The sequence below is a fragment of the Strix aluco genome, chromosome 3, assembly GCF_031877795.1.
Source record: "Strix aluco isolate bStrAlu1 chromosome 3, bStrAlu1.hap1, whole genome shotgun sequence".
NCBI classification, from domain to species: Eukaryota; Metazoa; Chordata; class Aves; order Strigiformes; family Strigidae; genus Strix; species Strix aluco.
The window spans coordinates 37542253-37567450 of NC_133933.1; the positions used below are offsets into that span (position 1 = coordinate 37542253).

A 25198-nucleotide genomic window follows, 5' to 3' on the forward strand; every position below is an offset into this window, starting at 1 on the left:
TGTCTTCAAGAAAGAGAATACTGCATCTTTACTGGAAGTCTTTGCAAATATGTTCTCCTGAACTGTTAGAGAAAATTCTGAGATTACTCATGTGTTCCTATCAAGCTTCCCATGTGACCCACTCAACTTCAGCTTATCAGATCTCAAAAAAGAGCAAAGGCATCTTTGGATCAAGTGATATTTTTATTAGGAGTCATGAACTTGTAGCACGGCTATCCAGTTCTCAGTTTTATTGACATTGACTTCAGCATTTCACTGTTGTTGGAACAGCTTGCTGTCTCTGTAAGCTTTCTTGCAATAAGTATTTCTTCTGAAATACTGCAAAGTTCAGTGTGAATTGCGTTATTATTTAGAGACTCCTTCTGAAGACTAGCAAGTAAGCAAGACAGAATCTGGAGATTAAGCTCTCAGTTCTCTAATTTGGTCTACTAAAATTAAGATATTAGGAAAAAGATGCTATTAGGATAGTTACACATTGAAAGAGGACATCAGAGAAGTTTGCAGGATCTTCATCCTTGGAGTTTTTCACAACATGTCTGGACAACCTAGTCTGATTCAGTTTTCACCCAACTGGGAGCAGTACGTTAGACCATGCAGCCTTGCAAGGTCCCTTCCAACCAGAATAATTCTGTAATTCTAAGACAGGACCTGAGGTGGAGTGAGCGAAAAATAAATTTGATTTTATGCATACAGTCTACTGATTCTAGTCCTAAGCTTGTTTGCTTTAGCTTCAGTATACCTCAGAGTAGCCTCTCTCTATTGGCTCTAAAAAGCTGGTAGAATAACTAAGAGTAACATGCAGTTTAAGGTGCTGCAAACCGCTTTCTTCTGGCCATGTCCAGTGGATGTGTTGGGCAGCTTGACTAGTTCTGTATCAGTCAGGGTTTCCTCTGTGAGGGCTCTTTGTAATAAACAAAAGTTCTGTAATCTAATGAACTGTAAACAACAAATAGAGCTCTTCACATCTGTATTTGCTTTGATTTGTTCAAGGTAAAGGTCAGACCTAGAATAGCAATTTCCATCTGACCATGTAAAGAACAGGACAAGGAGTGAATAAGAAATAGCATGGCTAATGTGATATCCAGTGTTTCAGAACAAGCTGCAAATCTGGTGAAAATCTTCCATTTTACATTTTGCTGAAATGGCTAAAAGAAGTTAATTCACTACTTCTTTGCTAAAAATGTTTTGCATGTTTAAGATCAAAGAAAATAATGACTTGGAACAAGTAGTTACTAATAATATCCAAAAAATGTGCAGAGGTTGGATATACTTCTCCAGATAAGAATCTTGTGGATAAGTTGTAACTGTTTCTGGATACGTCAGGATTGTCTCTTCTCAGTATACAGTGCAGTGTAATTCAGCCAGCAGCTACCAGAGCATTGAGCTCAATGTCCTTTCCTTCACAGGTCATAGGAAAGAGCTCTCTGAGTTATGAGAAATGCCTAAATAATACTCATATATTTCTTGCACCTTCTTGAGCTGGTAGCCCAGCACAGAGAGCCTGCACCTGATCTGCAGCTACAGCCGATGGGTATGTGTGTGGGAGGACCAGCAAAAGTGTAGCACTCAATGTGGGATATGAGTGGGCCAGCGGGGAGAGAGGGTCCCAAAAACATAATCTGGTCCCCACATCTGACCAAGTTGTATATGGTCCTGACCTAGCACATGTGCTAGAACACTGAACAACATCAAAATTAATCTTCTTAAAGAATAACATTCCTGCTGACATGAAATCCTATGACTGTGGCTTCAGAAATTTTCTGGAAAACTTGTACATCATACCAACATTTAGAAAAGCATTCAGGAAACTCTTTTAGAGGGCTAATGGAGTAGCCAGGTGGGAGAGTGGAAACAAAACTTCTGTAGTTCTTTGGTCTTTATTGTACACTTAACTGAGGTGGAGTCTTAGCACATATCTCTGCTATTTGCAGAGAAAAAAAGATCTGTAATAGAGGTGCCTCAGGCCAAACACCTTTTGTCTCATTTAGGGAAAGGGTTAAACTAAATACTGTACAGTGCAAGCCCATGCTCATAACATATTGATTTCACCAACAATGGTGTATTTTTCCTTTCTGTTTTCCATCAACTCTACTTCTCCCTTGCAGATGAAAGGCCTTTTACTAATACCTTGTAGCAGAAAGATCAAAGTTGTTAAGGTTGATACTATCATATACATTTGTTTGGTTAGTACTCACCTCTTGAATAAAGTTCAAAACCTCTTTTATTGTCTAACTTGAAGTGACACATCAGTTGCATGACACATCTATAACTATAAATAGCTGAAACAGAAGCAGTTAAGTATAAAACATGGATGCTTATTTTTCCTTAATATTCTTTCAAATGACATTGCTATAAATTCAGTGTACAGTCCAAAATGCTTTTGTACAGGTAAAACACCCATTATTTTTAGAAAACATTAGACCTTTAGAATTGATCCCATAGTTGCTGTGTGCATTGTATTCCTAAATGTGACCTGCAAGCACAGGATTTACTGTGCATGCCCATGTATATTGCTAATGCACAGTAAGGCTGGCACTTCTCAGAACTGAGTACTGGACATCTGCTTATATGAGAATCTCCAGCAAGAAATATGGATGCACTAAGTTTCAGTATCTCTTCTGTGCTCTGTGACACTCAGTGTGACTGCGCCTTTAGCACCCTCAGGTATTTCTTATTCTCAGTAAAGTTGTGCTATATTATTCTCAGTCAAGTTCTTATCTTGACCAGGCATTGCTTTACAAAAGTTACGGTGCTGTCTGATTGCAACTGTGGTCTGCACATTAGTGGCAGTGTATTCCTAATGTCTCAGCTCCATGATAAGCAACCAATTTCAGAAATTTCAAGAAGAGCATGACAAAACTTAGCAAAGACTTTTTTTCTATGAAAGCTCTTGAATATTGTAGAAATGCTAACGAAGCCTCAAAACATGGATGACAAACCACGTCCCTTCTTGGGAGGCAGAAAAAGATAATTCAAATATCAGGTATGGTTTTATCTAATATTATGAACAAGATAAATGATGCAACAATAATCTCATGTAATCAAATGGTAAAATGTATTTACTAAGTGTAGGCAAGAATTTGAGCTAGTAGGGGTTTCCTGACTAAGACCCAGCTATGTTCCACTAGATCAACTGGTGTGTATGAAACATATTAAACTTGAAGCTGCTTTTTCTTTTTTTTTTTTTTTTTTCAGTATATTGTAATTGTATATTTGGAAACCAGCAGAGAACTTCTAGCCACAATGGTTTCAGAAACTTTCACAGCTTGAGTGCCACTGATGTGAAGGCAACGCCTTCTGTTTCATATGCCATGTATTTTCAGAAGCAAATATACAGATGACTAGTTTCAAAGAAGAAACTTGAGGGAATTGAACTGTGAGTCTGTATTTAGGCAACATAGCTCATAGAGACTGGAAAAAATAGCTCCGCTTTCCAGGTGTGCATTGGAAGTCAGTTAGTTTGAGCCAATATTAAGCCAGTAAAACAATAACCAATACAATGATACAAAGAAAAGCAGCATACCAATGGACCATTTTACTAAATTCAGTGATTAAAATAAAAATAAAAATCAACAAAATACATATACCCTTAATCCCACACACATGCACTAACTTGTAAAGTGCTGAAAATAGGACAGTTTGTTTTGATGTATGCTCATGACGAACCGGCTGAAATTTTAAAAAAAATATTACATTAGGATTAGGGGTAAATTGCTCTAAAACCCACAATATCAACTCTTCCAGACATTAGGGTATTTTTGTTTTCTGCTGAGTTTCATTGTGCATACCCATCTTCGCTTTTGTATAAGGTAGGCATGTGGTGCATGGTGACAAACATAGGCTGACATGGCCCAGGGGACAAATAAGAAAGAAGAGGGAAGAATTACTTGTAAGCTGATCCTGAATAACGATGGATGGGTAGTTCTTTTTAAAAAACCCAAATGACAGCATATGTTTCAATTTCAAAGCACTAAAGCCTGAGTTTGCCAAAATCTGCAAAGCTGATAAATAAAGCAGTAAAAATATTAACTGGATACTGAAGTCAATTCTAAATTTGGTTACTTCAAGTAACTATAAATTTAATCAGATAAACACAAGACTATCCAGAGAAAAAATAAAAAACTTTGACTGTGAAAGTACAGCTGGAGGGCAGGGCACAATGTTATTTGAAGCACAAGACAATAAATCCCTAGGAGTTTGACTTCTAGGATACACTCAGGTCGAGAAATATATGAGCACCCCAGAGAGTATAAAGTTTAGGGTCATAGAGAGTTTCTTGCAAAATTTTCTGACTGTAGACAAGAATCTGCCAGAGTATTTCAAGTTCTTGCCAGCTTGCAGTAAACTATGGTGATAACCCTTGGTATCTCATGCTAGAAATAGTGTTTTTCATCCATGCTTGCCATATTGCTTTAAAATAGTGATCCAGTAAACAGGTGCTATCATTTCTTTCTGGTACTGTGTGATTTGGTGATGTGGAAAGTGTTGTAAAATTTACTACTTCCTGTGCTCCAAAATTGTGCCTTTCATTAGAATAAAATCATTATATCTTAAAATGCCTCTTACAATCTTCTTTATAAAAAAAAAAAATCTTTACAATATGAACTTTATGATATGAAAAAACACAAATCTTCATGATATGAACTGAGTGTCAACTCATGCAGAGCTCACCTTCCTCTCTAAGCAGGCAGCTGGTATCAATTGCGTCCTGTGCCTCACTTTACCAAGTGGGTTGTATCTGAAGACAAAACAAAAACAACTAGTCTGAAGATAAATATAAAAGTTGCCAGCTATTTCACTACCCAATGTAGCACTGTCAAAACCTCTTCTTGACATCATGTGACTCAGTACTCTAACAAAAGACTTCACAACATAGTATTCATAAGTTTTGCCACTCAGCAGTATGTGCAGTTACACTAACGTACAGGAACTAATACTCCTTATGAGTACATTGCTGACTTCTGCTAAAATAACTCTGTTGGATAGAATTGGATGGAGATATGCCAACAGAAACCCCCTAGTATATACAGAGGCAATGTTTTCCTAAACATGCATGTCATACCTCCCCTGCACCCCTGAAACCTGGGTCTGCATTATCCAGGATCAAATTGCACCAACTGCATTTGTTTCCCAGGAGGTCACTGGGGCACTAGAAGTGCATGTGATATTGCACATCAGCTGAATGGCTCATCTCAGTTGATGTGCTTAAAACATAGAGCTAGACTGTACAATCAAGTTTCGTATGACAAACTGTCAATCAATTAATTAAAAGTCAACCATGAATAAACAAAGCAGATACCTCTTTGTGTTGTTCTGTGCAGCTGCAGAAATGATATCTGATAGTTAATATTTCAGCAGTAGCACCTCTGCACTTCTTAATGTATTGCAAATTTTTTAAATATATATGGACAAAGGTTGGTCTTGTGAATTTTCAGGTTTTCATGACTTACATGCACTTTGTATATATATGGTTAATACATAGATAAAATGATGTTTTAATTATTTTCTGTTTCTGCATGTGCAGGCAGATATATACAATAAAAAGATACTCTTTAGAGGAATAAAAACCTGTAGCAAAAAGAAAGTATTTCTTCTTAGGTATCTATCTTAAATTTGTGAGTTAATATTATGCTTTCTATGTTTTACTGTCTATTCACTCAGTTGCCCCTCTCATGTTATTTTAAAATAACTGCGCCTGCATACTGAAGAATACTAACATTAGACATGAGTTACAATGAGCCTCTGCCTTAGCTTCCTAGCTTCAGCTGTAGCTGAAATTGCCTGTGCTGATCGGAGGAGAGGGATGTGAGGCAGCAGCAGGAGCCCAGGGGCAGAAAGAGGCAACTGCAGGATTCAGGAAAGGTGAAGGGGAGAGGGGAGAAAAGAAGTAGCAAGGAATGAGAAGGCAGAAGCAGCAGCAAACAGAAGGGTTGAAATACACTCCACCAGACCACAGATCTCTCTTGCTTGGAACATCAGGAAAGATCCATGTGTCCATCTGTATATATTACAGTAGGCAGATTCAAAAAGGTCTAGTCTTTAGAGCATGATACTCAACTCACAAGCACATTGTTGCAATGAGCAGGCATGACAAAAAGCTGAAATGGAGACTGCAACATGGGAAAAGACACTGGGAGAACTTACAAAGCAGTGCCCAAGTAGTCGTGTCCCAGATTTGACTTACCACTGGACTTCACCTGACACAGTGATCAGATCCTTCCACTTTTGTGACTGGAACACAGTGATGGATTTCTAAGTTTTAGCCATTTACTTGATGAAATATCCAATGCTGTTCTTGCTGCTGGGGCCTCACGAGCATGCAGTGTACTCATCTCCTTCCATTCTGTACATACACGAAACTTCGTGCTGCTCACCTTACCCACAGCTGTGTTTCTTGCTTTCATCACCAGCATATTGCTAGAGATAACGGGTGTAGCTGTATTCAGGGTTGAGTATGCTATGGCCTTTGTATGATAGAGGTACTTGTCTCATATAAAAGTATTATTATTTCTGAAGATAACTTGCAACCAAATAATCCCTTCTACAGCATGTAATCATCAGTAGAAAAACATTTTTTTGGTGTTTTTATATATAAGTGACAAAATCCTACATAAGTTTGGCTGCCCTTTCAGAGCTAGTGCAAAAATATTTTTCCAAGTACCAGCAATCAGGGAAGTAAAGCTGCAGTGTTGTGGCCTTGCATCACTTTGTAATGACTAGGAGAGTTAGGTGATGTTTTCATGTAGGGAAGTCCTCACTTCAAAACCAGCATTAACATTTTAAGATGTTGCTGTCTTCCACTCTGTATTATTTCCCTTTATTATAAGGGGCTAGAGCTGCTACTTCCTGAACCCAGACACCATAACAGATTGTGCAGATGGGTCAAATGCACTTCAGTGTGCTCAGGAAGAGTGCCCTTTAACCACTGCTGAAGACTGCCCAAGCTAAATCTGACTGGCTTTACATGGAAACAGAGTAAGGATGCTCACATGATCTGTGGGCATGGCTCGTTTGGGAGGCAGTAACTCCCTAAATAGTTTCAGTTTGTTCCAGAAAAGCACATTTATTTCAAGCCTGGATGCTGTGTATTCCTGAAGGTCAGAACAAGCGTGAAGCCTCAGGAGCTGTGCAGTGAGTGTCTCCCCACAAGTTCCCTGTGTAGCTCTGCAGTTTTGCACATTATGCCTTCTCCTGAGGATGAAGTCTGACAAATCAGGAAATCCTGATCCCCTGTAATCGTTGAAAGGTTTACTGCTTTCCTTAAAGGTTCTGGCATGATTATGATGGCTGCCTTATTATCCATTGTGTTTGGGTATAACTTGTTATACAATGCCACTGTTGTAGCATCTCCTCTGCCATGATGTTTGTACCTCCTGGCTTGCGCATTCCCTTTAACATTCCAAACAGGTTATTTTTTAATCTTTTGAGGATACCTTCTCCACCACAAATGTCTACCCCTATCCTTCTTTTGTAATCTGCACATCCAATAAAGCCTTTTGATGTATGAAATGAGAATTGTGCATGGGCTTTTTCCACCTTGGCCTCCTGTATTAACATGCTTGACCTAAGTACTCTACACGAAATAAAATGCTTTTCAGCTTCATCTGTATTAAGCTACAAGGGTGCTGCAACAAAAGATTGATGGTTTCAGCTGACGTGCTGACAGGCGGAAAAGGGTCATTACTGCCCTCTTGTTCCAGACAGAATTCCTCTCCTTGAAGAAAAGGTACACTCCTCAGGCCTCATAACAGGTTGATGTAGAGTTTATTTTCTTGGCAGAAATAATAGTCAGAATGGAAACTTGCATGCATTGTACAGCAAATCTTTTCTTTCATTTTCCTTCAGTCGAAAGGTTAAACATGTTTTCTTGGAACCTTAAACTATTCTCATTCATCCTGGAAATAAACTGTTGTTATACTAGTAGGTAACTTTACATTTCCTTTCACTGCTGCATATATAACCCATGATGGAAAGACTGTTTTGCCATCTCTCAGAATAAGCATATTGTGTACTGCATGCTAACTAGCTCTGTTATAGGATAGGGAAATCCTAAGCTGCTTGCTTAGGTGAACTTAGTCTACTCAAGGTATTTCCTCAGTTCTTTACCTCAAAAAATTTCTCACATAGTTTCAGGACATTTTCCTTATTTACACTAATTGTCTGAATTTAATGCTTGCCAAAGTTAATTTCTCCTTCAGGGTTTGTCTTTTACTCTTCTTTCAGTTACTCTATTTCCAGGCATCAGCATGGTGTATCTTCTTTTCACAACTTTGCTGTCCTGGTCTTGAATTTATAGCCAAAACTGGCAGGTTGAAAGCATCTGGTAGGGTTTTATGATGAAGATGAACTTTTAAAATAGACTGGCAAACTCACTTTTATTCATATCTAAAATGAATATTCCAGTCTTTACTGAAAAAAAAATTAAAAGCACCTTAATTCAAATCATTAGTTATTGAGTGTCTCTTATACTAAGGCCTAAATAAGGAATTTGAAGAAGCATTTCCAGAAGAGAGAAACAGTTAATGACCCCCATTTCATTACCTGCCTCTTAAAAAATAGTTTTATTTTAATTAAAATTTGCTTCTTTTGACATCTTCTGGTCATTGCTTACATTTGGTCATTTCTTCTATAGCTGTTTCCAGTCCTTCTGAAGAGCTAAATACACTTGATCCAGTAGAAGAGAAACTTCGAACACAAATTGAAGAAGAAAAAAAAAGGTATTACTTCTGCCTCAAACTTCTGCCATCCTTCAGAAGATAAATTATACTGATAGTATGTTCCAATTACAATTCTGCACACCCATCTACCCTCAGGGTTTTCTCTGACATTTTTAAAATGTCAGCTTTGTGGTTCACTAATAGTTTTTAAATTTGTGTATATGCTGTTGGTTTTTTCTGTAAGATGCCATAGTACATGAGAGAAAAAAAAATATGTTTGGGCTCATGGCTAAAATTAAATTAAAATGCTTAATGTCCTCCCTAAGGATTAGTGTTAGAAACTTGTTGTTTGAATCTAAATGTATTGTGAACCTTTTTGGTTGATTCAGAAATGTCTTGCCTTCCTTGACCTAAGGAAAACCTTTAGTCTTTGCAGGATTGACTAAGTGTAAATAATATGCAGAATATGCATTAATTAACCAATCCTTGCTCTAATGTTGCTTTAGCCAGGAGGATAAAAGCAAATAGATGCAAGGATATCAGTTCTAAGTAATTTGCTAGCATTTATGTTATGTGCAATCTGTGAGGAAACTTCTGGCTATTTCATACTACTGATAAATCTTCAACTATATGTTAGCCAAGAGGCCTCCTTAATGAAGTTCCATCTGAAAGAGGAATCAGTCTCAGCTCCTATCTGAATCCCCGCTCTGGCAACCAGTTGTTTATTAATGGTAACATGCTGAGAAATCAAATAATTGACATATTTGATTGAACCTGCATTTTAATTGTTAATCAATATTGATCCCACTTGAATTTCACTGATTTCTTTAGTGAAATAAAAGCTTTGTGGGATAAGTTTCTTGTACTTACTGTCCAGTGAAGCTCTTATAAACTATGAGATGTCTCTTCCTACCACCACTCTGTCTCTGCTCCCTGCATCTCTGATTATTATTATATCCTTTTGTAGTTTAAATCTGTACCTGTTCTAGGTAGTATAAAGCTTTTTTCAGATATGTGCTGGAAGATCTGTAATACACTTTCTTTATCTCATATTAGTTATAAAACAATGTTCAATCGCTTGAAAGAGCTGAAGCTAGAGATTGAGCACCTGCAGCTTCTTATGGAAAAAGGCAAGGTGAAACTGCAAAAAGACTTTGAAGTCTGGTGGTCTGAAGAGGCAATAAATCTACAGGTATGAAATTACTTCATATTTCTTCCATTTTCATGCAAATGTAACATCATGAAATTACATGAAATGTAACGTCAATCATTTCTTAAAGAAATAGTTAATTGACTAGATAGAAAGGAGTATGAAGGATGGGATTTGGGACCTGATTCACCTGTGCTTATGCCAACATAAATCACACAAAGCTAATGTGAATTATGCTTGTATGAAGCTAACAGAAACAAAGCAAAACCCTTGCTTTTTGGTCTATTTTCTGTTTTGACATTACCCCAAACAACTTGATTGAAAGTCAAGAATGATCCCAAAATGCCGAAAACTCTGAAGGAACATAAAACAGAGGAGATTGGAAGAAATAATCTTTTTTACTGCTAGCAAAACTATGATCTCATCAGGTTTATGACATATGTATTAAAGATGGCAGTCATAGCTGTAATGTGGACAAATCCCAGCAAATATAATTGGATTTTACCTTCCTTTGTTTGTAAAGACTCCAGTAACCTTTCAGCTTTCCTAAGCTCCCAGAGGGTCAGCAGCTCTCAGCACAGAGCATGTGTCCCCTCAGTCTCCAGCTGAGGCCCACCACTGCCATCATTGCCTGTTTAAGAACCCTGGAGAAATAGAGTGCTCCAATTTAATGACTTATGTAAAAATGAACTAAAGAGATGTCATTTTAAACAGTGTATTAGAAGTTCATAACACAGTCAGTCTGAAAGCTACAGTTTCACAAACACAGGCGACAGTACAAGAGGGTCCAGAGGGGGATCAACTGAAACAGCAGCATAGCTTTCTTATGCTCCTCAACACTTTTTTAATGTCTTCCAAGCAGTGACATGGCATCTCACAGCAAAGCACTGTCATGAAATGCACATCAGCCTAATGAAAAAGAGTGCTGAGTGCAATCCATCCCGTATCATCCAGTATTAACTGGAAGAGAAGATTTACTCCTTGGAGAAAAGTTGTTATAAACAAAGAAGTTTTTAGCCAGTATTTTGTTTAATTCTCCTAAGTATAAACTTAAACTGTGTTTTTAAGAAAACATCCTGAAGTAAATATGGAACTTAACACAAGGAACTTGGTTATCCATATAGTTGCCACCTAACAAGCTTAACTTCAAGTTATAATTGCAAAATACTTTTCTGGTTAGAATCCCTAACCACATTAGTCACAAAGAGGATAATGTTTTAGTCATCCTCCTGTCTAAATATTTAGGCTTTTCAAAGCACTGCAAGTAATATTCTTGAATCCACTGGAGCACATTTTTCTCTATCCCTTAACAGGAGAGGTCCAGGATTCAGCCTCTCATAATTCATCAGTAGAAGATTAGAAAACTGGAAAAAATAATTGGGATTGATTTCTTGGATCTTGACCTATCTATACATCTGAGCTCCCTAAGAATCTCAAATCGGTGAACACATGCTGTTACATATTAAAAACCTGTAACTTGAGCTTAAAAATACTTGAACCAATCCTAAACACTTTTCCTTTTGTTCAGAAGTGTTTGTCCAAGTGAAGAAAATACTGTGTGATTCAGAATCTGTTTTCTGAGTGAGTCATTGCCTACCTTGTTATTGCTGAGACCTGTAGGCCAATATTAAGCATTCTAAAAAAAATCCTAACCTACATAATTTTGTTTTTCTATCTGACCCAGCAGGAAAAGCCAGAGATGATTAGCTCAACAAATACCATGACGGTTTATCCCCAGTTTATCAAATCCGTGCAACATCTATCAACCGACAGGTAAACTGGTCATTTTTGTCTTCCTTCCTTACTTGTAAGAAAATGCATTTTTAGTAGAAGTGAAGTTCACCAGAATGGTTTTGCAAATATCACTCCCAGACACTGCATTTCCAGTTACAAGAGAAATGACTGTGTAGAAAATGAATTTTTATCATTCAGTTAATTTGCAATCACATTGAAGGTAGCTTATTGTAATTCAGTTCTTCTGACTTGTTGGTCTTGGGACCTTGGAAACCTGTCATTAGGGACCCCATGACAGATAGCTAAGAAAAGCAAGCCTGTTATCAGTCAGTTTTGCTGTATGTGGAGACTATGTCCTTTGAAATGTATTCAGGGGGCTGCAAACCAAAAAAAGATTAAAAAACGTTTTAATATATAACCTAGATAGATTTGCTGTTGAAAAATGTCCTGGTGCTACATTTATGCAGCATATTCCACAATGAAGTTGCATTTGATATTGTAAAACAGTGGTGCATCCTCTACAGTAGGAAAATGTAATCATCTTCATTGTTTTATCATCAGTCACTTCTGATTTCAAACCCTCTAATTTAAATTTGCAGTAATAGATCTTTCATAGCCTTCAAGCAGAGTACAGGAAAACACATACCTGAATGTGCAGGTTTCCGTATTAATTGACAATAAATGGAGGTGTTCTCTCTCCTTCTCTCTTCCTCCCCATCTCTCTCTTGCTCTCTTTTTCTCCTACTCTCTCCATTCTTCTCATTATACAGTTAACCTTTCTCTGGTGAGTGGCTTTACCTACAATTTTATAATAATATTCTACATAAATGATGTTTCCTGCTTTGCAGCAAAAACAATAGTCCTTACATACCATTAAATAATGAACCCTGGATTTTCTTAAAACTGTAAAATATATTCTAATTTTTATTGTAAACTGTTGTGTATTTATAGTAAATGTTCCATATCCAGTAGAGAGAATGAAACACATAATCCTCTAAAATTGTTTAAGAAGGCATTTTCAGATGTCTCAAACTTATGAAAACCGATTCTAGTCTTCTCTACTTTGCTTCAATTTTTATTCTGTGTTCTCTCAAGAGTTAGGCACTATTACCTTTGCAAATGGCTGGCAGGTTTTAGGCCTAATTTGAGCTGTTCGTTTCTAGTTTTAGGTTGAAGGTTACTTGTCCCACAGAAAAGCTGATGAAACAGAACATGAGAGCATTTTTGGTCTAGCTTAGCACAAAGTCAGCCAAATTGGCTCAGACAATCTGTGACTGTCACTAGCTTTGTACTGAATTGAACCAAGGACCTCTTGCACAACCTCTCTGCCCTGTTGTTCTTGGGAACAACAATTTCCTGTTGGTGTGCTGATGCATTGCTCAGGAGAGTGATATCCTTTGCAGTCCAAGCTAGAATTAAAAAGAACATATGATAATGCCCAGGCACTTTCCACTGCAATGGGAGACTGGTCTCCAGGAGCGGTGATTTCTCCTCCCTCCACCCTAGCTCAGAAACAAAATTGCATAACTGGTTTTTTTATAATTTTCTTTTAAACTTTTCTTTCACATGCCTTTACCATTTGTGTTTATTACTGGAGTACGGATCTCAGAAAACTGTCTAGCATTTTGAATGGAACAGGGAAAGGTGCCTGGTTGCTTTCAGCTGCCAAGCTTACTTCAGAGACCTGTACTCTCCCACGTGGCCTCTTGCAAAAAATCACATGTTCATTGTAATGAACAGTTTCTGTGTGTCTAAGTAATAGACATGTTGACTGTGATTGACTGGATGATCCTTGCATACATATCACAGACCCAGAACATTCATCATCTTGAACTTAAATTGTAAAGGGAGTCAGGATGAATATAGTTTTGTTTTCCCAACCATTTTATGTTAGGCTGTTTAAACATATTTTACACAGGTACATTTCCAGTGTGATGTATATGGAAGTAGGAACTCTGTTTCTGCTTTTTGTGAGGCAGGAGCTGCAGGCTTAACATCCCACTGTGCATGGAAATTTACTTTTTCCCCTACTTGAGGCAATAACATTTTCGAGTAAAAGTTTCCAATTTCACGGGCTTTAAGAGTATAACAGTAGAACATTTATTTCCCAAGGATTTCCTTGACCCCAGTTGACACAGAAACTTCACTTACCAGTTTCCATGATTGTGTAGGATGAGTCCAGGCTACAATTGTTCCTTTTGGTTACATAGTCCCAAGATACAAATGGCTTTTTGTTTCTAACTCACCTAGAAATCAACAATCTCTTTCTCTGAAATGATATTGCTATCTTCACCCAGCAGAATAACTGGTCACAAAAGCAGAAACTGACATAAATTATATTTGATATGATGTGGTGTAAATAAAACCTATTTCCAAGATGGAATTCAGTTCACAGGTGTGTTCAGTAGATAAAAGATCTAAAACTTCTTGGGCTGCATGTCAGAAATCTGAGACTGCTGTTGACAAAGTACGCAGTAAAACGATTCATAAAAACTCCTGAGTGTGAATGGATATAAATATAATCTTCAGGATTAGAAGGAATAAATTACCTATCTCAGCATATAAAGGATATAGGTATATTCTGTAATCTTTCCTGAGATTTGTATGTGTTTGAACAAAATCCTTTGATCACCTTCCAGTGCACATGGATGGTTATTGTTTGACACACTTTAGTCATGTGACCAGAGTAAATTAAGCCTTGGGGTGGGAATGTGATAGCCTCTAATTTTATTTTATGTTAAATCAATTTATAACTAAAATAACAGGGAAGAGAAGCTGGTAATCCTTTTGAGGCTTAAGAAGGATACACACATATTGTATCTTGATTCATGGCCAAACGTGTCTCTTTTTCAATTGAAAAAAAAAAAAAGGCTGAATTGTTAAGTGTCAAAATGAGTCTGTGTTAATAAAAGAATTGAACAGTGAACATTTCTGCCTTAGTCAATAAGGGTTGAAAGCCATTGGCTTGATCCAACTCCCACTAGAGTGAGAAGCAAAATATTGATTTCAGTGACCACAGAGCTGGAGTGGGGAAAAGGGTGACATAAGTGTTATCAGTGGGTTTGGCATGAGAAAAACATTTCTGCATAAGAAAGGTAAATTCTTGAACAGGTTAATCACATTACCAAATCTGATATATTTAAAATAGCTGAAACCAGTAGTTTGTATATTGTAGAGGCTTACAGACTCATGCTCATTAACCTGTTGAGTAGATTCAGAAGGTTTCCAGACTATATTTATCTTTGCATATCTTTCATATGAAGGCAGCAGAAATATTATATCTCATTTGATCTGAACATATTACTTAAAATGAAGAACAACTATCACTTAAAATGAAGAACCACTGCGCAGTGGAGAAAGAATGACCTATCTCTATATTTCAGACAGAAAAAGGCCTGATCAGCCATCCCAGAGTCACAGTACAGAAAGAAAGGAAGAACAACTTAGAATAATAATCAAGAATTTATTTTATTCAAAAGGAATACCTAATAAAATCCCTCAAACTTGAAAAAGTATACCCTACTTGTCCATACTGTCTCTACCATAAAGCTCTGGTGCTAACTGCAACTCGTACTGTATGTACGTTTATGTCTCTTAATGGGTTCCTGTCAAGTCTGCAAAAAGTCTTAAAATGCGTGTTGGGCTCAGCACTTATGTCTGCTCCACTTCAGAATTCAAGCACGGTGCTTTGTTCATCATCATATAGTCTTCTCCCACATCAGCTTTTGTTTAAGAAATTTAGCAGATCCATGTCTGTTCAAGTTACTTCTCTCACTGAATATTTAATTTCACTGGTGTTGAACTGTTCTTGTATTCCCCTTGAATCAAGCAAATGTTGGATAGTTATTCAAATCTTCTAAAAAATTTTGGATTTTTTTCCTTCTCTCAGAAGGAATGCATTCCTTTTTAATTCAGTCAGATCTGTCTTAACCTCACTTGTCCCCTTTTCTAAATCTCATTTCTCCTATTCCAGCAAGCCCCACAGTATGTTCAATCTCAGACTCCTTGGCTCTCCATTTTCTTCTTCAAAATCTTCCTGTCACTTTAGATTCCCTTGGAGATATTTTCAGATAACTCTTCATGTTCTCCAGTGAATTTGAGCATCAAGATTTTTAACAATTATTGTCCTGGATTGCAAAATTATATTAATGCTATAATTATATTAATGCTATGTAAAACAAGGGAAATGTTTACATATTTTGCAGCATTTTCTGTCATAATTTTTCATTCCTGCCAATTTTCCACAGTGTTACATGATGACAGAATATAATCTGGGAATAACATCGCTGATTAATGACATTTCAAGGGTTTTCACATTCTGTTGGTAACAATTTAACTTGAACAATTGATCTATGAATTTACAAGTTAGGCCAAATTTGATTTTGTAACCAAATACTAAAACACTCAGATTTCAAGCAGCTTGAATCTTGCCTGACTTTACACAGAACATATATTCCTCCCACATCCAAGGCTCAGATGACTGGAGAACCGCAGCTGAGGTTTTTTAACATTGCAGAGGTTGCACACCTTCAAATTTTACACTTTCCCTTTTAATCTATCTGATTTTCCACTTTTTTTCAGCTGGAAAATCAAGCGTTCATACCATGACATCCATCATCTTTCCAGCTCCTCTACCCTATGTGCTTGATGGAGCTGGTCAGTCCATGGGACAGTTGTCTCTGGACCTTGGGTTCCTGCAGCAAGGGAGACACTGTCACAACAGTCCATACATCTCTCTAGCTGCTGCCCCATGCCTGACTGAGACATATACCCCCAACAGATGACCCACCCAAAAATGCAAGTTACCCAATGGTAACTTGAAATTTCAGATACTAGATTAAAAAAGAAACTGAGACATATGACTTTGACAGACTACCTTTAATTTCCAGAAAAAGCAGCAATTTTACTGAAGCTATCAGGAAATGGTGCTTTGAGACTTCTTAAATTCAGCTCAAGGAAAAATCAGATAGATTCAGAAGGAAAATGGGAATTATACATTGTCAAAAGAACCTGAATAATGTTAGAGTTTAGGAGACAGACAAAGAGACAGGACTTCTACACCTCGTATGTCCACCCAAATCCAAAATTGTGATCCAGGAGTGCCTATTTACACATTACAGAAATGTTGGTTGGAAGGCACCTCTAGAGATCTCTAGACCAACCTCTTGCTTGAAGAAGGACTGTCATCATACCAAATCAGGTCAGCTGTGGTTTTGTCTGTCTTTGTCAAGCATTCTGAAATGTCCAGTCCTTCAGGCTTAACACACAGAGAGGGGGATCATTACCCCCACCCCATACTGTCATAATGTCTTTCTATTAAATTTAGAGCAGTACTAGCAACTTCTCATCCTTTCTTGTCACTGGAACAGCATCTAACACTCAGATGAAGGAGAACAGTCCTGGCTTCTGAGAACAGACTAGGAGCAAGTTGCATCTGAGCATACAAACCACTGCACAGTAAAATTACACTTTTTTGTCCCCTTATGATTCAACATATCTTGCAATGACATAGAAACATTATCTGACCTTCAGTATGAAAGATGCAAATTATCCCCATACAGACCATCCCTCTAGCCTAGGGATTAGAAAAATCTCTGGGATGCGTACAACATGTGTTTGAGTCCTGCCAAGCTGAGGGACTCATTTGTTAGATTAGTACTCTAATTGTTAACCTCTTATATGAAAGCAGAACTTTAAGTCATTACAAAAAATAGTTATAACCTTCCTTATAAATTTCCTTAACTTGCAGGCGAAGAATTTGTATCCCACAGACAAAAATATCTGGCTGTAACCACACAGGCAGAGGGTAGGAGTTTAAGGTCCATATCTGAGCACATTAATGTTAACTTCCTGATTCTGGGCATCACCTCATTCAGTCTAAGGGTCTTTTTTAATATCACCTTCCTCAGGTGCCCAGTTCTTCCAGAGCACTCTAAGGCAAGTTTTAACATACTGTCTTGTCTCCAGGAATCCCCTTGAAAGTGAGATCCCTAGAGGTCAAAACCTGCCACACCTGTAGTGTCTATTTTTTTTTAATGGATCTGCATCTATGTCCCCTTTAAAATGGGGATTTAACAATTTTGGAGAATAATTTTCATTTATATTCAGTGGAAAAAATTAGTTCAAATATATAAACTACTGCAGTTTAAAAATAAATTACTTCAGTTGACTCACAGCATTTATAAAATTATACATTCTGTTCATGACAAATTAAAAGCAAAGAAGCTTATTTCAATGAAAAGAAATCAATTAAAGAGGATCACATTAAGTCACATTACCTTAAATTTGTTGCAGGCTAAGAACAGGGTCATGAATGGTTGCTATGGTTCAGTTGATATGTAATGATTTATTAAACCATGGTTGTATGACTTGGGTGCCTCAGTATCTCAGGGCACAGATGCCAACTCCTTTTAGAAAGTTGAATTTAAGACCCTAAATCACTTAGTTTTTAAGAACTGCCAAATCAATGGAAAAAATGTTCAGGAAATCCTAAAGCAGAACGATGATGTGAAGTTCCCAGATATTGTTAAACCACATTGTAGGTAATAACATCACACATCCTTTCTAGCTCTTGTAATTTGTAGGCATAATAAAGTATGGAATATTATTAACATTAAATATGATATCACTTTAGTTGAATTAGGCTGAGTCCAAAGGTTATTTTAATCCATTTAGGCAGGTGCGAATGGTATGGGACTTGAGGAGTTAAAGAGAAACATTCAGTAAACCTGGAACTCTTCATCTGAAAATGACTTATACTCTTGGGCACAATATCTTCTGCAAAACTGAACCTGGCACAGTGTAATACAGTAAAATTTTAGTAATAAATTTCTTTCCTTTTTCAAGTTCTCTGCCAGAAATATCAATTCATCAGCCAACAATGAACAAACTACTGCAGAGTTAGAAAAGCAAGAACTTGCCAATCCTGCCATCTACTGGAAAAATCCTAAAACTGAGTAATTCAGTATTTCCACTCTCGTAAGATTGGCACCAGATCTGGCAACATACCCAACCCCCGGAAAAAGGAGAGTGTCCCTAGACATGCCATGGCAGAATTCTCTCTTCCTAGTGGAGAGGATCCTTGATAGCGATATCTGCAGGGACAGGAATGCACAACAGCTGTTTGCAATATATTTGGCTATCATCAACACGCCACATCCCAAAGCGCTCACTGAGTTTTTATCCAGTCTCCCACTGATTTCGGTAATAATTTTGCCTGACTAAAGAAAGAATGGAAAATGAGCTAAGGCCTCACTTGGATACTAGTCAGTTTGGGAATTAAATATACCATTACAAACTGTACATCAGATACATCAAAGTGCTTTACAAGCCCTGCTTAGAAGGCAAATACTAAAAGTATAATCTTTATGAGTTTATTTGTCATTCTTTCATAGCCACATTCTCTACATAAACCTAATCATCACATGGATTCAAATGAAAATCCTGTACCAGTAAACAACTGCTTTATATAGATAAAAAAGTATTGAAAAACATCTTCTTTGTAGTTACTTAGCATGTATTAATATTCCCTCCACAAGGGCTATATTCTTTCCTTCATTTCTGCTCCCATTCCAGTTTTTCAGAGACCACAAGAGTCAGCCCTAATGAAGATTCAGCTGGGAAAAACAATTCAATCACTTCTAGTAACCCTAGTTTAAAAGCAAGGTAAGAATTGTACCTGGACAACTCAGAGGAAAAAGCAAACCAGTAAGTAATATAGATAACCCTCCGTCAGTCTCTTTAACAACAGTCTCCCTGAAAAACAAAAATAAAACTGAAATTGCAGATTTTCCTCCCACTTCCAAAACGACACCAGAGCTGTCCCATAGCTTTACACCAAGTAGCTGCATTATCATCATTGAAGAGGTGGTTTCCTTTTTGGCCTGAGACTTTTTTTCCCCATGAGTTTATGAGTCTTCATGACTGTGTCTTCTCAGCAAGAGAAAGGGACTCTGAAAGAGTAAATAAAAACACTTGAAAGGAAGAGAGATCAGAGTACATAAGTATTGCAGAATGCAGGAACTACACAGAAATTTTTTCTTTCTTGTGATTTTGTCCTTAAAATATTTTGAATCTCCTTCCTACAAATTATTCTAGTAAAATAAAATGACACCAGCAGCCCAGGTATGTCAGACTTGGCAAAGGTTACATGTCATGTTTTCTCAAAAGAGGTGCTGCTTTGTGAAAATTACCTTAGCAGGTTAACAGAAATGACTATTTTTTTTTTTGACAGCTTCTCTATTTTTTGTAATGTGCTCATTTCCATGTTCTTTTCTCCCACCAATACATCATGCCAAGTCAGTATAGTTTCAGAAGTTACATTCGTATTGTGCTTAACAGTTCTGGCTATTAAGGTCCCTAGGAAAATATGGTTAAGTTACTATTTTTCCTACTGCATTAGTAAGAAAAAATCACAAGGGGTTTTTTCTTTCATTTTCCAAAACAATCCATTTCTAGAACAACAAAAAAAACATGGAAAATTTCATCCCATAACCTAATGTTATAAATTGCATTTGTGTTTAAGAAAAACAGAAGAAAGAGAAGCTAAAATGGAATTTAGACAGTACCTTCTCAAATATATTGTGTCTTGGTTTTGTTTTTTTTTTTTTTATGGTTGCTAATCAAATTAAAATCAATAAGAGAATAGTCCTTTACTGGTGTTCTGAGATCACCTTGTAAATTACATTAAAAGAGTAATTTTATTAAGTTCATAATCACTTCTATATTTTTTTCCATTTTGGTTCACTAATTCAGCAACTGAGAACTTAGTACCATAAAGACAAGGATATCAGACTTCTGTTTATGTCAGGCAGAATTACATTCTACTGCAGTAGTCAGTAAGGAACAGTGGAAATAACTATAATTACAAAGGTAGGATATGTTAAAAAAAAGGTTTCTCCTTCAGTTCCACTTGTCCTTCCATATTGTAATTTTTATCCCTGTATTTCTCATTTCACCATTAGTGCTTAATCTTTAAACAAGTCTAGAGACACAGGGCCAAATTTTTAACTTTCTTAGCTGATTCGAATAGCTTCATTGTACTACATCATTTTATACCACTAGAGTGTCTATCAAAAGCAGAGGTAAGTCAATGATTTAACTGCATAGATACAAGATCTCAGCTGGGACTGGAGACTCAGCAGCACAAAGGAGTTGCATCTGTCAGCAAATGTCATGAATGTCATGTGATTGTTTACTTCTATGTATGTATGAAAACTTCATTCCCTTACAGTAGGCAAAAATACTATAGTTCTGTTCAAATAAATAGCAACATTTTTTCCTGAAGCAAACAAACACTTGGCATAGTCACATTCATCATTTCTTTGGTAAACTCACTATATTAGGCTTTTCTGATTGGCAGTAAGTCTTTGACTCAGCAGTAAAATATTTTTAACCCTTTGTGAGAGGTTTAATAGCTGATAAGCATATAGTCCTACCAAACTAAAAAGATATGGGCTAATCTTAAGAATCTACATAAGAGCATTAAGAAGTCCTGAGCTTGATTCTCCTCTGAACTGTGCCATCTCTAACAATGTATCTGGAGAATAAAGTCCTCCATGCTGGGAAAAAAAGAGGAGATAATGGAATAGAAAAATAACCTTACTCAGTTGGGTCCACAAGTATACTTTCTTATTTCAGGACCCCACCAAGTTCAAGTACATCTATTCCTCTGACTGGAGACAGCCAGGCTGATGCTGACATCCTAGCTTTCATTAAAGCAAGACAGAACATCCTGCAAAAGAAAGGTAAATCCTGCCAAAAAATAGGAAGCCAAACCAAAACCTCTAGTACAGTATTTTAAAGCCAAAATATCTTTAGTCCACATTTATACTGACGCAAGTAAGAACTGATTCTGGCTTAAGTTATATTACATTATGTTCTCAGCCGTTCTAAACACTTGAGGTTCTTCACTTGTATTTATTTTAGTAGTTCAATGCTGCAGTGAAAAACTATGAGGCCTGACTGTTTTTCTCAGCTGCCATCAGTGAACTTTCTGGGGCATGCATGTCTGTGCAGACTGAACAGTATATCTTTACACTTAAGTAAATGCATTTGAATGTGGTTTCTTGATGATTAAAATACTTCCAAAATTTTCTGTATACATTTTCTTTAAACTATCTGGCCTGATTTTCAGCTGGTGCAAATTTAGCTGTAACAACACCAAATAAAGGTTACAAAAATGATAGCGCTGTACCCTACCTCATGAGGCAGACTGGCCCACTGTGTCTAGCAGAGTATGCCCTTAACAGGTATTTCAGTATATCAAGGTCTAGTGAAACTTTCTATGGGTATTTGTCACCAAATAAGGTACTGAGAGCAATCCTAGGTAGGCAATAAATTTCACTCTACAGGATAGAGAAGTAAAATTGGCAGGAAGCAGAAAGCAATAAATACACAAAGGTGGCACTGCAAGGTAGCCTAAAAGTAATTAATCATGATAAAGAAAAATGGGCCATGATTTTAGGTGTTGGGTTTTTTTTTTAATAATAATTTTTAGTGGCAGCAACCAATTAGACAGAAGATGAAAGTGGTAGTGGTCACTGAAGCAATAACTTTCCATCAGCACTTGAGTGCTGATGACAGCATTATTCAGCAAGCTCTCAGCAACTGGCAGATGGTGTTAGCACTGTCATGAAGTGGGGTTTCGGTATCACACTGCTTATCAGAAAACTGTCAGGTAAACACACAGTGGCTGAAAAAACAGCCTCCCTACACTCATCCAAAGCAAACACTTAACACACTTAGGCTTTGGGATCCCTTTTGTCTTTATTTAGAAAAGCTGTTGTCAGGTTTCTTCTGCAGATGAAATTAAGTTGAATTTATAGGCAGCTCACCAGAAGAAGGTTAGAGATAAGTGTCTTACAACATTTCAGGCCCTTAGAAGGTCCAGATTTGACTCATTCTGTGAAGTACATTAATCTAACTTAACAAGAGCACATCTTGTCCTGTGATCATCTCCTAAATCAAACCATATCAGGAATGTCTCTCTCAAATGTCTTTTCCATCCTGATTGTTTTTCAGCCACAGGCTATTACCTAGCATCATCCGTCAGTTTCAGAAGGGACTAGGCATTATCAACATTGACAACTATTAGACCCCAAGTTATAAAAGGTATTCTTGCAGAACAAAAGACAGTCAACACTTTTAAAACTGTTCTGAAGTTCAGTTAGACAAGATGAGCTACATGCTGCCCTAAGTAGCTGAAAAGAAATGGAATAGCAGCATTTGGTCATCCTGGCAGTGCAGGGCTGGATGACTCAACCAAACACTAAGCATAGGCAGGGGAACAAAAAGTAAAGAGGCTACATAAGTATGATCGGCATAACAAATATGTAGGGACCTGATGTGTCATAGATAAGAGACAGCTCAGCAGCAAGTTCTGAGAGGGATTTGGAGATTTGGCAGATAAAAGAAAGCTTTACTTCCTTGACTGCTTGTGAGGAAAGGGAAGACCTCCCAGATTTGAAGGATGGAGATACTGATCAAAAAAGTTAGTAAATTCTAATTTAACAAGATGAAGGAGGGTCAAATCTATGGATTAGTGCTACTAATGAGATACTTTGTGCTTGTGTGAAACCTGAGGACGTTTATGAGGTTCAGCGGTAGCATTTCTAACGGGGAGAATAAAATGGGCTGAGACTCCACAATTCCCATATCTGTGATAGTGTTATGTGTTCCCTTTTCCTGTGAGCAGATCACACTTACCTGACTTGTTTCTAGACTAAAAGGAGATGAGAGGCACAGTAACTGCTGTAGTGTTTGTGCATCATTGGCTATATGGAATTTCCAATAACAGTTGCATCCAAAGCAAAAGAGAACTGGAGGATTTTCTTTTTTGGGGTGGGTATGGGGACTTATTTTTGTTTATAAAGAATGACTATCAGTCAGAGGTAAATTAGAGTTAAGCAGAGAGGAAGAGTAGAAGAAGAAGGGATGTATTCTGCCTGAATACTTTGGGGGAAAAAAGTTATGTGTTATGAGTCTCACACAGAACTTTTCCTCAATAAATTTCAAACATATGCAAAATAAACCAGAAAGAAATTATTTGACCAGAGCCACTAAACTGTTAGACAGCTTCATACAGAAGCTAAGTGTGCTGAGTCCCAGTCCAACACTCTGTTGTCTCCTTCCAAACGCTCTTCAACTGAGATGTTCAATAACCATTTCTGCATTTGCACGCAAATATACTCACTCCCTGCATGATTATTACAAACGGAGTGCCCTACAGGAAACAACATGAGAAAGAACAGTTTCAGCCAAAACAAAGTCTGCTAGGCCTAAAAAGTGTCAACATACTTACTGCTCTTTCCTTTATTGATCCTGACCCTTTCAAGCTGTTATATCAGTATCTTAGAAGCAAACTGAGGGCCCCACTTTACATTAGCTGGGGAAAAAAGAAAAAAAAAAAAAAAAAAAAGGATAAATGTGTGCAGAAGCCAATGGAGTGGAAAATAAGTTTCATAAACAGAAAGCATGGGAATGCTCAATATCCTTAGTGACAGTAATGCAGGGGAGGGAATGAGAGGTCTCAGTGAAGATTACCTCAGAGTTTGTAGGTGGTTACCATTTGCTTTCTAAACAGAGCGGAATTAAAGCTGGTACATTCACAGGGGCTTGCTGGGATTGTTAAAGCATAGTAATAACTACATTGGAAAGCTTTTTATAAAGGGCTACTCTGCAAACATGCTTTTGTTGCCCTGTTCACTCTTGAGGTAGAGAAATTAAAATGCAGAGGAATAGATGAATTATTTTTTTGTCTTAAAAGGTTCAAGACTTTTTTTTACTTTCTTTTGTCTGGTGTTTCTGAAGTTTGTTTTAAAACTGACAACACAACCTGAAATATAGACTAATGTATTCTTTATCTCCTTTCAGGCTTGGGAAACAAATAAAATTCTTGTTGCAGTCCACTATTTCCTTTTTGAAACAGTTGAAGAACTTTATCCTTTCCCTTTCTCTTCTGTTTAGAAACAGGTACTGATATGTCCTTTAGATGTACAGGTTTAATTGGTAAAGGTATAGAAATTATTTGTCTTTGACAGCAAAATCCATTTCTCCAGGGAATGATATTTGAATATTTGCATTCAGTATCTACAGCTTGCATTAAGATTAAGCAAAGCTAAAACAACCAATCAGGAGTTTGCCAAATATGTTTGTTTACTAAGAATTCATTGTATGTTTTCTAAATGTTAAAATTACCTAATGTATTAATGCTCTTCTATATCTTTAATCTGGGGAACACTTCTTACTCCTGATGGTAGTTTTGTTTACATGACTTTGAATAAAGCTTTATTAATTACATCTAGTTGGCATCCAGAGATGTCTGTGCAAAAATAGTAGTTATCTGGGTTACAAAATTGTATAAAAATTTCCTTTTAGACCTTATGCTGGTTTTTTATTTTCTTCCCCAGGGAATAGCAGATTATTAGAATACAGAGATTGCATTTAATATGAAAAAAAAAATTTATTAGAAAGTAATTCTAGAATTCAAAATTTCCCAACTGTTTTTTTATTTTAATACAATAAATGTTGTGCAAAATATACACCCTCCCAGAATACACAGGTTTCAGAAGAAACAACTACACTTAATAGACTTAAAGTAAAACAGGGCAAATACTTGTAAAACACAAATCACTATTGACTCGGTACTACTTTATTG

The 25198-nt window shown here is 36.9% G+C and overlaps 1 protein-coding gene across 1 annotated transcript in view; it reads left to right on the plus strand.

Moving 5' to 3' along the window:
* KIF6 (kinesin family member 6) overlaps positions 1-24648 on the plus strand; it is a 172214-nt gene extending 147566 nt beyond the window's left edge. The window contains exons 17-22 of the mRNA XM_074818123.1: positions 8633-8717; positions 9714-9849; positions 11492-11580; positions 19117-19206; positions 21181-21287; positions 24415-24648. Of these exons, the coding sequence (XP_074674224.1) occupies positions 8633-8717; positions 9714-9849; positions 11492-11580; positions 19117-19206; positions 21181-21287; positions 24415-24431 (524 nt within the window). The 3' untranslated portion in view covers positions 24432-24648. The remainder of the gene's footprint in view (positions 1-8632; positions 8718-9713; positions 9850-11491; positions 11581-19116; positions 19207-21180; positions 21288-24414) is intronic.
* Positions 24649-25198: the final 550 nt, after the last annotated feature.